At 44.4% G+C, this 13,629-nt stretch overlaps 1 protein-coding gene across 4 annotated transcripts in view; it reads right to left on the reverse strand.

Moving 5' to 3' along the window:
- Nucleotides 1-13,284, reverse strand: part of VSTM2A (V-set and transmembrane domain containing 2A) — a 29,273-nt gene extending 15,989 nt beyond the window's left edge. For all 4 annotated transcript variants that reach the window (XM_039252372.1, XM_039252373.1, XM_039252375.1 and 1 more), the window contains exons 1-4: nucleotides 12,886-13,284; nucleotides 10,894-11,060; nucleotides 9,796-9,846; nucleotides 6,460-6,796 (exon numbers count right to left, since the gene is read on the reverse strand). In XM_039252372.1, the coding sequence (XP_039108303.1) occupies nucleotides 6,460-6,796; nucleotides 9,796-9,846; nucleotides 10,894-11,060; nucleotides 12,886-12,964 (634 nt within the window). In that variant the 5' untranslated portion in view covers nucleotides 12,965-13,284. The remainder of the gene's footprint in view (nucleotides 1-6,459; nucleotides 6,797-9,795; nucleotides 9,847-10,893; nucleotides 11,061-12,885) is intronic.
- Between the last annotated feature and the right edge of the window lie 345 nt (nucleotides 13,285-13,629).

Here is a 13,629-nt window from a genome sequence, read left to right on the forward strand (position 1 = left end):
CGAGAAGTAGAGGCTCTAAGGAACGGCTTCCTGTTTATGTCTGCCCCTTGCCGCTGACAGGAATGCACCTGTGTTAGACCATAGATGGCAGCCGTGTTCCTTGGGAGAAGGACCCCTGCCTTTTCTCTTTTAAGACGTGTGTTACTTTGGCCAACAGAACTAGTCTTTCCAGCAAGTTCCCAAACCTTGGGTCATCTCTCCAGATAGCTGCTACCCTGGCAGCTTTCTGAAAGCCCCAAAGGATCATGCAATCATTAGAGACAAGAGCTTAGAACACTGGCCATTCTGCTTTATGTCTCTGCAATTACAGAGCTCCTGAAAACCACAGGTAAACCTTAATGTGGCCAGTCATGCATTGAAAAGACTTCCAACACAGAGCTAGCCCTTGGTTCTCGAGATCCAGCTAGTTGTTGAATTCCAATGAGTTAAGTATGGTTTGTGAGGGAATTTAGCCAGTATAGACTTTTAATCTGCATAATTCCGGTTCAAACACAGCTGAAGCCGATTCCTTGGCCTGTGTTATCTAAAGCACTGCCTCAAATCTATTTTTCATCTTATTCACAGACACTTGATTTACATAGCAGCCATTTAACTGATAGAATTACGATGATCAAATTAATTTAACCTGCGTAAGCAGCCAAGTTGGATCATTTAAACCAAAATCAACATTGAGGTCTAAATTATATATCTTTGGCTATCTACCTGGATGCAACACACCATTTCCTCATATTTTAAATGAGGAAAACAATCTCCTGTAAGACCCTCAGCCCCTTGGCTACCTCCCCCCCCCCAACCCCCACCAGCTTTGAATTTTGTTGCAAGATCATTCTCACTAAATTTGGCCACTTTTGGAAAGCAGCCATGTTTATCGGCAGAGGAGCTCTGGGGAGCTCTCGGCGTCTGGCAGCTGCCAAGCAGCTGCCTCTCTCTCAGTGTTCAAGTTCACCTCCTGGTGAAAACACAATCATCATATTTCGGAGTTCAGAGAATCAGCGTCCCTGCTAAGTGGCTACAGACTCCACATGCAGAAACAGGATGACCCCTTAACCATGGCCAGATCTCCTATACGTGCCAGCTGTGGATCATGGGAATGAAGAGCACAGCTTTGCACAAGTCCATCTCTCCACTGGAAAATAAATAATGGCAAAAGATCAGTTTCTAGAAAAGCATTCTGTAGCATTGGACACATGCATGTGTATCTTGTGGGAAATGCTGCAAAATTCTTGCCTCACCTCTAAGAACTTTTTAGAGCTAATGAGTTTCGTAATTTGCTGCACACAAAAATACCTCTTTCTGGTTCTAGATTCAGAGAATTTCATTCAGTAGGTCTTGGGTGGCGTCTTTGAATATGAATCTTTAACAAGCTCCCTTGGGGAGTCTGGCTTAGGTCGTCGGCACTACACTTTAAGAAACACTGTTGAGAGTCTCATTCAGTTTTGGAATAGTGGCAGTATTATCTGTTTATGCAAATATAATTATAAGGGGAAAAAAGGAGAAAAACAAAGATTTACTGTCCCTCTCTGCTTCCCTTTCCTCCTGCAAACATGAACTCCACTTGCTCTAGGCACCTGGAGTATTACAAATGTAAATTGTAATAACTGGAGCCTACAAGTTATTGTTGGGTGATGGACTAGCCCCTCGTGCCTGAGACTGAGGCTCCCCCAGAATGTAGGGCGAAATCCAGCCAGGAAAGGAGGAGAGCCCCAGGGGGAAAATTCCTACACTACAGGGCACAACAATGGCTTGAAAGTAAGTGTGAACAAGGTGCTTCAGAGCCCTGAAAGAGGAAAAAACCAATTCTAAGGCGAAGGAGGAAGCTTTATAAAAGAATTTGCATTTGAGTAGGAACTCAGCAAACAGGGAAGGGTCCACACGAAGAAAACACATTTGCAAAGTCACAGAGGTAGAACAGTATCTGAAAACACTGAGGAAATACCAAGTAAGAAGATTAGGGCCGTGAGGGCTGGGAACTCAGGAGAAACAAGGCTGGAAATTACACCATGAAAGTTTGTGATGGTGCTTTGGAAATAGTAGTTATTTCATACTTGCTCTGTCATGATCTTTCAATGCATCTGAATTTAAACAGGCAAAGTATAAGAGATGGAGAAAGTGAAAAGGGCCTGTCTTGAGAACAAAATCCCTGTTGGTGGAACAGAAAAAAATGCAGTTGTTCAAGGATATTTTAAAGAGACAACTGGTAGGAGTGAATAATGAATTCATGGTGGCAACCAAGAGAAGAAGACATAAGAACATTTTCAAGGTTTCCACAAGACCTGTGATCGTGATCATGTTAGTAAAAGGATTTGGGAACACCGGCGGAAGAACATTTCTTTTTGGTAAGGAAGCTAAGAAATAAATTCACTATTGAGTTATTCACGTTTAGGGGCCTAACCTAGATATCACTGTGAAACAAACCACCCTACAACCCTTTACTTTTTCTCAGGAGTCCATGTCAGCTGGGCTCAGCTGTGAGCTGCTGGTTGAAATAGCAGCCGAGGCCAAAGTTAAAGGCCGGCCTGCTTGGGCTTCACTCAACTCAGTAAGATGGTCTCAAGGTAGTTGCCCTTGGATGGCGCCTGGCTTCCAAGAGGCCAACAGCAGAAGCTAGAAAGCCAACAGCAGAAAGGCTGGGTCTGGACCTGGCATTGCATTACTTGCATAACATTGCCTTACACGTTCCTGTGCAAGTGGTCCCAGGCCAGCCCCGGTTAGGGGGCTGGGAGGAAAAGCCCCACCTCTCAATGGGTACGGTCAACAAAAGTGCAGCCATCTTTCCCCTGCCCCAGTGCTCGTGGAAGGCACATGTGGAGACGCACCGGGGGACCGACCATCGTGAACCCCAGCCTGGCTCTTCAGAGAGAAATCAGAATTGGAAACAGGGGTTGAGGAGTTTTCTGAGGGAAAGCCAGGGTGGATGAGAGGTTTTCACGGAATTGAGAATGAAACAGGTCTACATTCAAAAAACGCGTTTGTTGGGAGAAGCCAAGAAAGAGGCAAACTCTAACAGCCAATCAGGAGGGCAGGGGAAGACTGAAGCTCCTAGCAGTTGCCCAGGACAAAACAGAGGAGGGGGGGACCGGGCTGGGGACTGCGGGGCCAGCAGAGAAGGCGGAGTGAGCGCCGGCGCCCCCTGCCGGATGGGGGCTGGAGGCTGACGCATTGAGTGGGATTTGCCAGTTTTCCCAGGCGTGGGGAGGGGTCCAGTAGCATGGAAGACAGGGACAAAGGGGGAGGACCGGACGGTGAACGGCACCTTTGGCTTCGGAAAGGGAGATGAGACCGGAAGAAGTAAGCAGAGAATGGTGTGTATACTGAGGTGTCTGGGGAGGCGTGAGGGCTACAGGATGTCTGGGTGTCACTGTAAAGATGGAATTAGAATCAGGAATTCTTCCTCCTCAGAACATCTACAGGACATTTCTTCAATGTCAGTATGGGTGCGCAAAACTGAAATTCAAAAGAATTGGAAATATGAAGACAAGGGGTTGCAAAAGCCAGGATTTGTCTGTTTGCTTTATCATCTCCCCTCATTATCTTGGTTTTAACCGTGCATTATCAAGTGAATTGAAAAGAAGATGTCATAAAGATAAACAGTTTAAGGCAGGAGGGTGTCACATGCTCACTTACTTTTGGAAAAATAGGGAACTAGCTATACTAAATGATAGTTAAATCTATCTTTATCTTGTGATATGTAGATGGTAATTGGCTTTTTTCCATCTTTTTTTTCCATGTAAATATCTGTTTTAGGAAAACTGATTAATTGTATGACAATTTGAACATATCTAGGTATGTATACAGACTTCCTGCATAGAGACAGAAATTCTTTGACAGAAAAATTCTATGAATTAAGAGTTGAGTAATTCAGCCTAAATGATTTAGTCAACCAAACCAAAGACTATCATGAAGAGGAAAGGCCAGATAAACCAGGCTTTTGTAGCACAGGTTAATATTACAGTGTCCTATGTACCAAGCATGAAGCATGCCTCGTTGTAGTGAAAATAAACAAAAGGCTTGGCCTATAAAAGCAAGATTTTAATCTTTGTGTCTTCATCATGTCTGGCCTTGAATAGAGTAAGAAAAAAAAAAGATGCATGATGAATGGAATTTACAAATGTTTTGTCTGCTCACAAAGAGAGGAAGTATGTCTCCCATTTTTGTGTCATTGTGCCTGGTGTAGAAGCTCTTGGAAGGATGGAGAGTGAATAAATGAAGCATGGGTATCGAAATCAGCTTTATTTGGATATAACCTGCAAAATTATAAAGCAAAATTATAAATCAGGATGTAGGTATCACAGTGAATCTACTATATAAATATCCATTCCAGATACTGTATTTTATACAATAACTGTGCAAGCTCGGAAACTTACACATGATAGAATGAGGGGTGTGGGCAACCCCAGCTGCTGAAGTAGCTAAAAATGATACTAAGTGTCTCAAAAATATTTTCCAGTATTTCTATTAGTAGAAAAACATAGAAATGAAAGATGTGGATGTATTTCATGTTAATCTTTGCTATAAGCAGATGGCTTTGGATGCATATCTGGATGCTTGTGCATGAAGTCAACATCCCATCTTCCATATGCATATATCCATGCATATCTGGATGCATATCCCTTCCTACATTGTGCTTTAGAGAAAACTAGTCAGGCTGGTGGTGTGGTGGGAAAATAAGTAGTGATTCCTATTTGAAAACTGTTAGAAGATACCTAGAATTTTACCCTTTAGCTCCAATCACAATACTAAGAAAAATATATGAAGATAAGTTAGCTGTTTTTAGGGTCCATTATTTAATCCAAAGGTTAATAATTTAGAAATAGAAGATTTCAAACCAGGCTTAAAATCCTCCATTGGAAGAGGTAATCCATTTGATTTTATTCAACAGATTTATGATCTCTAGTTTGGAATATTCTATGTAGGCCAATAATTACACTTCCATAATTTGGAGTTCTCACTAATAAGGTTGTAAACTGTCTGCTGAGGCTACTTTGTAATTTTCCATATAATGTCTTGCTTCTTTTGTCTTTGCATGAAGGGAAGAGGGACAATGTCTCCAAAAACACTGACTCTTTATCAAATAATGGCTACAAAAATTCTAACCACTAGGGGGTTTGTGTGTGTGTGTGTATTTCTGTATGTTACATATGTATATGTGTATATACATGCATATATATATATATACATATATATATATATATATATTCGAGCTATGGTCTTGTTCTTTAACTTAGAAAACAAAAGAGATGATAAAGAAGAAAATGAGACAAAGCCACACAAACTGAGCCTTAGAGAGGCTAAGGGGCTAAGCTATTTATTCATCAGATTGGCAGAAACTGCCGTGACCAAGGCAAGCTCACCCACGCAAACTCCCAGGGATCCTGAGTCAAGCTCTTCACACATCATATCCATTAGCACGTGATGAATAAGAAGGAAGCCTAGGTTGGCACACACTATTTTAAAAGTGCTATTCACCAGCAAATATTTAATATATATGTACGTATGTATCTGAAATCATCCTAATGAAATGATCAGGTTTTTGCATTTGATGGCCAAAGTGACCTTGAATGTTAGCAATGTCATTGGCTATTACCAAGAGTAGTATCAATAATTCTCCAATGATAAACTGTAAAGGGAAAAACTTAAAGAACAATAAATTAAATATTTTATGCTCCCTTCATCCTGTAATCTTACGTCAAGGGTTTGAACAAAATACAGAACAGTCACAGGGTTGTGAAGGGGACTGCTCATTCCAAGAAGCCTTTATCCCACATCAAGGTTACAACTTCAATGAGTTTCCATTGGCTGAGTGATTGCATAAATTAATGCTATTCAGAACAGCTTTAACTTGCACAGCTGACTTGGGAAATGTGTGACTAAGCTCCTAAATTGGCATCGAAGGAAGGCACATTTGCGGGAGTTGCCGAATCTCTGCACCACTTACTGCCTTTCATCCCCTCTCACTTCCTGCCATTATCATTATCACTTTCATCAAAGGCAGCTGAAGTTTCTCCTTCAAAATCAAAAGCCCTTGGAGAACAATCCTGCCTTAAAGCTATGGGCCGCTGAAAATGTGTTGTCCCTTTCATTTACATTTTGATTAAGTCAAAGTCTCTTAATTTGGGCCATTGTCGATACATAAATCTGTAGAGAAAATGAACATGCATTTATAATGCAACCAACATGACATGATTTACTGTTCTTATAAGGTGTAAATACAGAAGGGAGGGGGGGAAAAGTCCAGCTCTTAGTTCCCCTGGACAGCACTGCCAGAGACTAACGGGGCGACTCACGTCCTCTGTGAAGGCGAGCCTCAAACTCCGCAGCTTCGTCTCATTATTATTTCAACTGCGCTAGGTCTCCAACTTTAAAACCATCAAACATAAATCTGTCTACTCTACTTCACCGATCTTCCCGTGGGAAGGTTTGTGAGTGGTAAAATGAAAGGCTCAAAATGGGTTTCCATACCTGATTGTGGACTTTGTTTGGGGATTTTGGCTACCGCTTGAGGGCTGGATGTGGAGTGCATTCGCTGGTTGCCAGAGCTGTGGATGCCGCTGGGAATGGCCACTGAGACATTCTTGCGAGGCTTCGTATCCTGCAGCCACATGGGCGAGGCTTCGAACGCCTGCATCCGCCTAGCATGGCTGTTGGCATTGACTTTCAAGTAGGCCTGGGCTTTGTGTTCCTGCAGCTCTCCGTAATTAGCATCTGTCACCCTGCATTCGTATAAGCCTTCATCCTTTTTCCTCACTTTGGAAATCTGAAGCTTGTGAGAGATGTCATTGCCTTGGACTTTCACTGTCTGAAAAATTGCAGGTGAAAAAAAATAAAGCACTACATCAAACGATTTTGTTCCCATACTTGCTCCCAAGCTTGCTAATGTTGGGAAATTAAAGGGGCTTAACAGCCTCATAGCCACAGTCAGAGAGCTATTTATTTTTTCAACAGTCTGATACGAAGGTCGTATTTATCCCATTGCACTAACAACTGGCTTCACAAAATCAAGGGATAATTAGTTCAATCCAGCCAGTGCCAGATTCTATTAGCCACGTGGTCCCCAGATCCTAGGTTGCAGGTCTGCCATTTTCCAACCATGGGATTGACCTCTGCTTGGTTAGCTCCGTTGAATGAAGCACAAACATAAATAGGTAAAGGACACAGTTTGTACAGCCTCTTGTCTTCACTGCAGGCAACAACTCTGAGAGATCACAAAAATACATTCTTGGTGACAACAGGGTTTAAGTGAGAATGTTTTTATCCCCACATTGGGGCTGCCTCACTAAAGGTACTGACACAAGGCTTGAATAGTAAGTATTCTTCTCAGATGTTTGGTGCAGGCTTGCCAATAGTCATGCGGTGGCATGACTCAGGGTGCAGATTAATATCACCTCATTTTATGGCCAAAGTACATACCCCCATCAATGATAGGTCCTTATGCTACTGGAGCTAGATACCATCATTCAGATGCTAGTTTGATTTTCAAGAGAGAAACTGGCTTTCTTATTTCTTCTAATAGCTTTTATGCCAGAGTAATAGCAAAATTATGTATGAATGTAATATATAAGATTATATATAATTTTATATTATGTCTAATATACATATACACATATATATCCACAACTATCTTTATCAGAACAGCTAGATTTTATATACATGATATATTATCCACCATTGACAGATGATGGGTTTCATAAGACACTCAGGATTTAAGGATTTGGATGATTTTCAAAGGCAGAGAAAAGTGAAGAAGGCATACACTTTCAAGTGGCCACAAGTAATTAAGAAAACTTGGGAAGCATTCATCTGCTTTTTACATACAGAGATGTATACAAACAGTGTCCAACATTTGAACCATAACCACAGTATGTATTTATTTGTATGCAAAATTATGTATAACTATACACTAATAATGGGGATTAAGAGTGTCAGATAGAGTCAGTTGAGTCTCCTAATAAAGTTTGAAATAGCTGGAGTACTTATATGATTATTTTCTTACAGTAGAGTAAACTGAGATTTGGGCATTTGGCCCCATGATTCTCAGCACTGACTGCACATTAGAATCCTCTAGGGAGCTGTTAGAAGATGGTCTCATTTGGGTTAATGCAGAAACATTAAGTGTGCATCTCAAAGGGGTGACACTCCTGTCCGTGTTCGGTAAAAGAATTCCTGAGAATTCTAAGCTAACAACCGCTGGTTTAAGACACTTGACATGACCAAGGTCACTTTGTAGGTAAACTGGGAACAAACTACTTTCTACCTCAGTTTATAATGAGAACTTTTGCTGCTGATTCACTACATTTTACTAACTTTTGGCATAGATAATACTGTTAGGGGCTGTATGCAGTAGCTGAGCGCATGACCATGTATCTTAACTGTATGCTTCCTCAGTTCAGGATGTGTGAGGCTCTTTTCCTTACTGCTTCTTGGAAGATATAGGCATGGGTGAAGGGTGAAACTTGAATAGTCTGTAAACAATCTAGCCACATATACATGTGTATAAATGAAATATTTAAGAAAAGTATTGTCAATAATTTTACCAGTAAGCCTTTCTAGTACCATATGAAAACAATAATTGTGTGATATCATAATAATTGCATTGAACTATCCCAAAGTCAGTAAGTTTATGAAGACAAATTGTAGTTTTTTTGGTTTCTGTCTTCTTTTTGTTTGATATTTGTTTCCATGTTTAGATTATACATTTACATTTGATTCTATTACTACGATATATTTTTATACTTTTGGTTGTGATATAACTCCAACTTTATACCACGTTTTTGCTATTGTAACAGCCTCAGAATAAATTTTCTTTTTTTTAATGTAAGTCATTGGATTTTTAGATTCCTAAAATGAATAGATAAACAATAGGATGTAATTTATTTTATACAATATTATTTTCATATTATGAAAATTATATATAATATATAAAATATTAGGCATTTTATAATTTATATATATAATTGTTTTATAAAAGAATTCCTGAGCATATATACATGCTAAGTAGCCCTGTACTTCCTCATTATATAACTATTTCTAGTAATGGAAACTTCTCTATTACTTGTAAATGATTGAGGCAGTTCTATCAAAATAAAGTGATTCTAGGAGGCTTCAGTTGTGGTGTAGTAAAAGAATACAATTTTCTTTTTATTTACAATTTCACATAGAATTATTAAAAGTAATAACCAGGACAGTTGAAATGCATCTCGATATTGTCAATAGGTCAACCTCCTCCATTATGTTTTATATTTATATTGGCTTTGGCTGTATATGGTTTTGAACACTGGCATTAGAAATACACTGCATGCATTTTGAATCACATTGAAAACTGAGTGTTTTCAATACAATTTCAACATCCTGTTGGATGCTTTAATTTTTTTCCTGCCTAGGAAGATTTCATAAGTTAGTGTTTTACTTCATATTAAAGGATAGTTATTTCTTTGATTTTGAATGAAGATTAACATTGCAGCCCTACAGTCTTACAACTATTCAACGTTAAAAAGAGTGAGAAGAAAAAAAAGCCCGTCACACTCTTTGGCAGGCAAAATGAGTCTTTAGTAATTGCTTAAATAAATACGATATTAAAGTAATTTCATTGTATCAACTTTTCATCTGCCTCAATTTTTTTGGACCGTGTGAAATAAGAAAGAAAAAACTGGCTCTGCCCTACGTTCGCGAGATTGCCTTTCTCAGGCACAACTCGCTAAAGGCTTTTTTAAAAACCTAAAATTGACTCTTTTTCACCTGGGCCTGCCTGGCAGCTGACAAAGGCACGCGCCCCCTGTCGCCTGTCGCTGTGATACTCACGCTGATCTTGGTCCCGTCGTTGTCCGGGTCTCGGTCGGGCACCAGCTCCGCCTGCGGGAGAAGGAGGCGACGCTCGGACTCGGGACCCCACGGTCCCCGCCCGGACCCCGAGCGCGGCGGCGCGGAGCCAGCCCGGCCCGGCGGGGGGACCGTCTCCGCCGGCGCGGTTCAGAGAAGACGCGGACGCGGCTGCGCGCGGGCAGGGGGGGGGTCCCCGCCGCGCCGGGCCGCCAGGGGGCGCGCGCGCCAGCGCAAGTTTGCGGGGACGGGATTCTGCGTCTCGGCCCGGCCTGCGTCCCCTCCCTGGGGTCTCTGCAAGATTTCCTTTTTTTCTCTTTTCTTTTCCCCCCCCCGCTCGGATAAGCCCGCCGCCTCTTTTGCTGGACTGCGTAGTCTCTGCTCGGACCCCCCTTTCCTCTCTCGCCAATTCTTCCCTTTTCCTCTCCTCCTTTTCCCAGCTCCTACGCGGCTCCTCCACACCTCCCCTCCTCTTCTCACCCCACCCCTGCACCCCCTCTCCCACGAGTCGCCTCGGGCCCCTCCACCATTCGCTCCCCAGTTCCTCCCCCTTCGCACCCCTTCATCTCCTTCCTTCTCTCCCCGCCTTTGTTCCCCCTTCCCTCCCTCCCTCCCTCGCCCGCCTCCACCTACCCCTCCTCCTTCCCCTTCTCTCTTCCCCTCCCCCAATCTCTTTTCTGCCAACCTCAGTCTACAGAATTGACTGTGCGTGTGTGTGCGTGTGCGTGTGTGTGTGAGTGTGTGACGGAGACAAGAACAATCGCTCCGCGCCCCGCCGTCCCGGAAAGGGGCGAGGATTTCCTGGGAGGTGTCAGTGCATCCACACAGTAGTCGTGTCCGGACAGCTCGTCCGCCGCCGGCACTCGAAGGAGGAGGCCCTTCCTTCCCAGTTTTAACCCGGGAAGGCCCCTCCTTGGTTTTAACGTGATGCCGGCAGGGCACGCGCCTGCTGCCGCCTGGCGTTCCGGGCATCCCTGGCGGCGCCCGGCACCCGCGAGGGCACCGAGCTGGACGCCGAGCCGACTCAGGGCGTGGGTGCGACGGACGCCGGGGGCGCCGCGGGCGACGCGACTCCGCTACCTGCGCGCCGGCCACCTCGGCCGCGGGCTCCAGGTCCTCGGGCCCCCGCAGGAACCACCACTGGATCTCCAGATACACCGAGGCAGAGCCGCTCTGGAAAGCGCAGGACATCTCTACATTCTGCCCCTCGGTCGCCGTCACGTTCCGCGGAAACTCGGTGAATTTTGCTGCAAAACAGAAATGCATCGATGTTGGAGAAATGCATCGTGTGGCACACGACCCTCGCCAGCTTCTCTTTCCTTGAGAGCTCGCTACGTTTTTCTGGGACCTAAAAATAGGGGGGGGGGGCAACAAAACCCTTCCGTGACATCTCGGACTTTGCCGGGCTCCCCCCTTTCCTTTGCCTTGTTCCTGTCTCGTTTTGGGAATCATGCCTAAATAACTTTGTTGTTGATGAAGTCCGGATAATGGAAAGGCTAACAAGCTTGCCAAATAACTCCCCTCTGTTAGCCAGCATGCCCACATACCTTTTGTCAGACTGCAGCACTACCCAAAACTTACACAGGGATTGAGTGAGCTCAGTGAGCTCCATTTTTGACAAATCTGTCAAGCTGATCTATGAGGAGAGCCTCTTGCTCTAAGTTTCTAAACAACGTATGACTAACTGGATGTTCGTGTAACAGAGAATGGATCATGATCACCTGTCAAAATGCACATTCCTGATATATCAAAGCAATGATTAGCAATTGCAATTTTAAGACCACAGCAGTGAAAACAAGTTGCACACATTCTAAGCTGTGAATATTTCTTTCTTCCTAGATTCACCTTGATTTTTGTTCTCCTCAAGCCACCGCACTGTAAATTGCTGTACATCCCGACATGTAAGAATCTCACCCCTCATTTTAGTTCAGATTAAAGACTGTTTTGAAGTCACCAGAGATGTATATTTTTTCAGTCTTTTCCCTAACAGTCTTGACACTGCTACTCTGCAAAATTCAGAGTTAGGCTGAAACTCACAGAAATGAAACGTTCCCCTTCTCCCAAAGGCATTTCTTCAACATGGAATGCTTTGGGTATTCTTATCTTGTCTAAGGGACACTTTGCAAAGAACTGGTGTTTGCCTGAAAGTAGTCTTAGAGAGATTTGTGGCTGACGAAAGTGCACAGCTACAACGCACACTCGTGGACAGGAGGGTGGGGGGGCTGTAGGACTGATTTTGGGTGGATGCTCTTTCCCCCCCACTTTTTAAAGAGAGACACCATCAGCGTCTCTTTTCAAAATTTTGTGAAATACCAACACGATCTCTACTGAAGTGGAACTGCATTTATACTTAAAGGAAGTAGCAGACGTTAAGGAAGATATCCTGCTCTGAAAAGGACTTTGCTGTTGAAGCTGGAAGGAGGAAGATGGCATTTCTGCTCGCAGAAGTGATGCAGTCTTCTGGCAGCAGCGATGTGATCTGTTCGTGGTGCTGAAATGATCACTGCAGCCTGCGAAGTCCTGAACAACTGGATTCAGCAGGCTGCTGCTGCTGTTTGTAATGCAAGTCGTGCCTTTTTATGGGTCCTCAGAGCAGTCCGTCCTTTGATAAATACACATGCAAACGAAGTCCCAAGGACCCAGAAAAAGGAAACTCTAAACCAATTCTGCCTACTCTGAGGACTGGCAATGGAGAGCCCGCAACCCCAGCTCTGTTTGTTTGCGATGATTATGTATGCATGAGTGGTTACCCAGTGCATGCACACCAGATACAAGGCACACACACACACACACACACACACACACACACTCCTGTGTTTGCGCTTGCACAGGAACCCACTTCATTTTCAGGCACCAACTACATTTGCTCTCAAATCTAGCTTGCCTACTATTTAATAAACTTTAAAGAAAAATGCCAAACAGAACACTATTCCACTGTTACTTGCTAAGAATCTCACTACATCCGCTTGGCCGTTCTTTGAATGTAGACACACACACACACACACACACACACACACACACACACACACCCTCCTCAAGCAACTGTATATTTACCAACGAGCACAGACTTACCTTGAGAAGACAGCCCTTGTTGTACATACAAAACGGAAAAGAAAACAAATCCAACATACGCCAAAAAGATCCCCATCATTCCAAAAAAAAAGGGGAGGGGGGGTCACATCAGTGATCGGTGTAGCCGACAGCCAAAAAGCCCTGAAAGAAAGGAATGCAAATGTATCAGAGGCTCAGTCTCGGAGCCCTGGGCGCGACACTGCAAACATCCTGGGGCTCGTTCGGCGAGGACCGGCTTTGGGGAGAGGGGAGCGCAGTTCGCGAAGGTTAAAAGCGGCTGGCTCTGATTCGGAGAGGCTTCGAGTCCGCACTCGGGCTTGCAACGCGGGGAAGTGCCTCGGCTGCTTCGCTGCCCGCTCTCGGCTACCTGGCAGCCCGTCCCACGTCAGCCCGCTGCTCCGGCTTGCGTGATCGCCGCCCTCCCCAAACGCCGAGCCAGCCCGGGAAGTGGGGAGTGGGCACGGGGGGCGGGCCGCAGGACTTCACGGGCTCGCCGCGCCGCAACTTTTCCCTCTAATGGCTGCGATGATGCCTTTAACTCTGTGCGCGCCGGGCAGCTCCCCACCCGCCGGGGCTCGGGCCGGGCGGCTCCGTCTGCGTCTTCCTTCTGAAGAGCGGGAGCATTTATTTTTTTCCCAATTTGCTGCCCCCCCCCCCCCCCCCCCCCCCCCCCCGCCATCGACTGACTCTTTCTTTCCGCGGCAGACTGGATCCCTTGGTGCTCAAGACGACAATACAGTTGTA

Source organism: Hyaena hyaena, unplaced genomic scaffold, assembly GCF_003009895.1.
Source record: "Hyaena hyaena isolate Hyena2069 unplaced genomic scaffold, ASM300989v1 scaffold_420, whole genome shotgun sequence".
NCBI classification, from domain to species: Eukaryota; Metazoa; Chordata; class Mammalia; order Carnivora; family Hyaenidae; genus Hyaena; species Hyaena hyaena.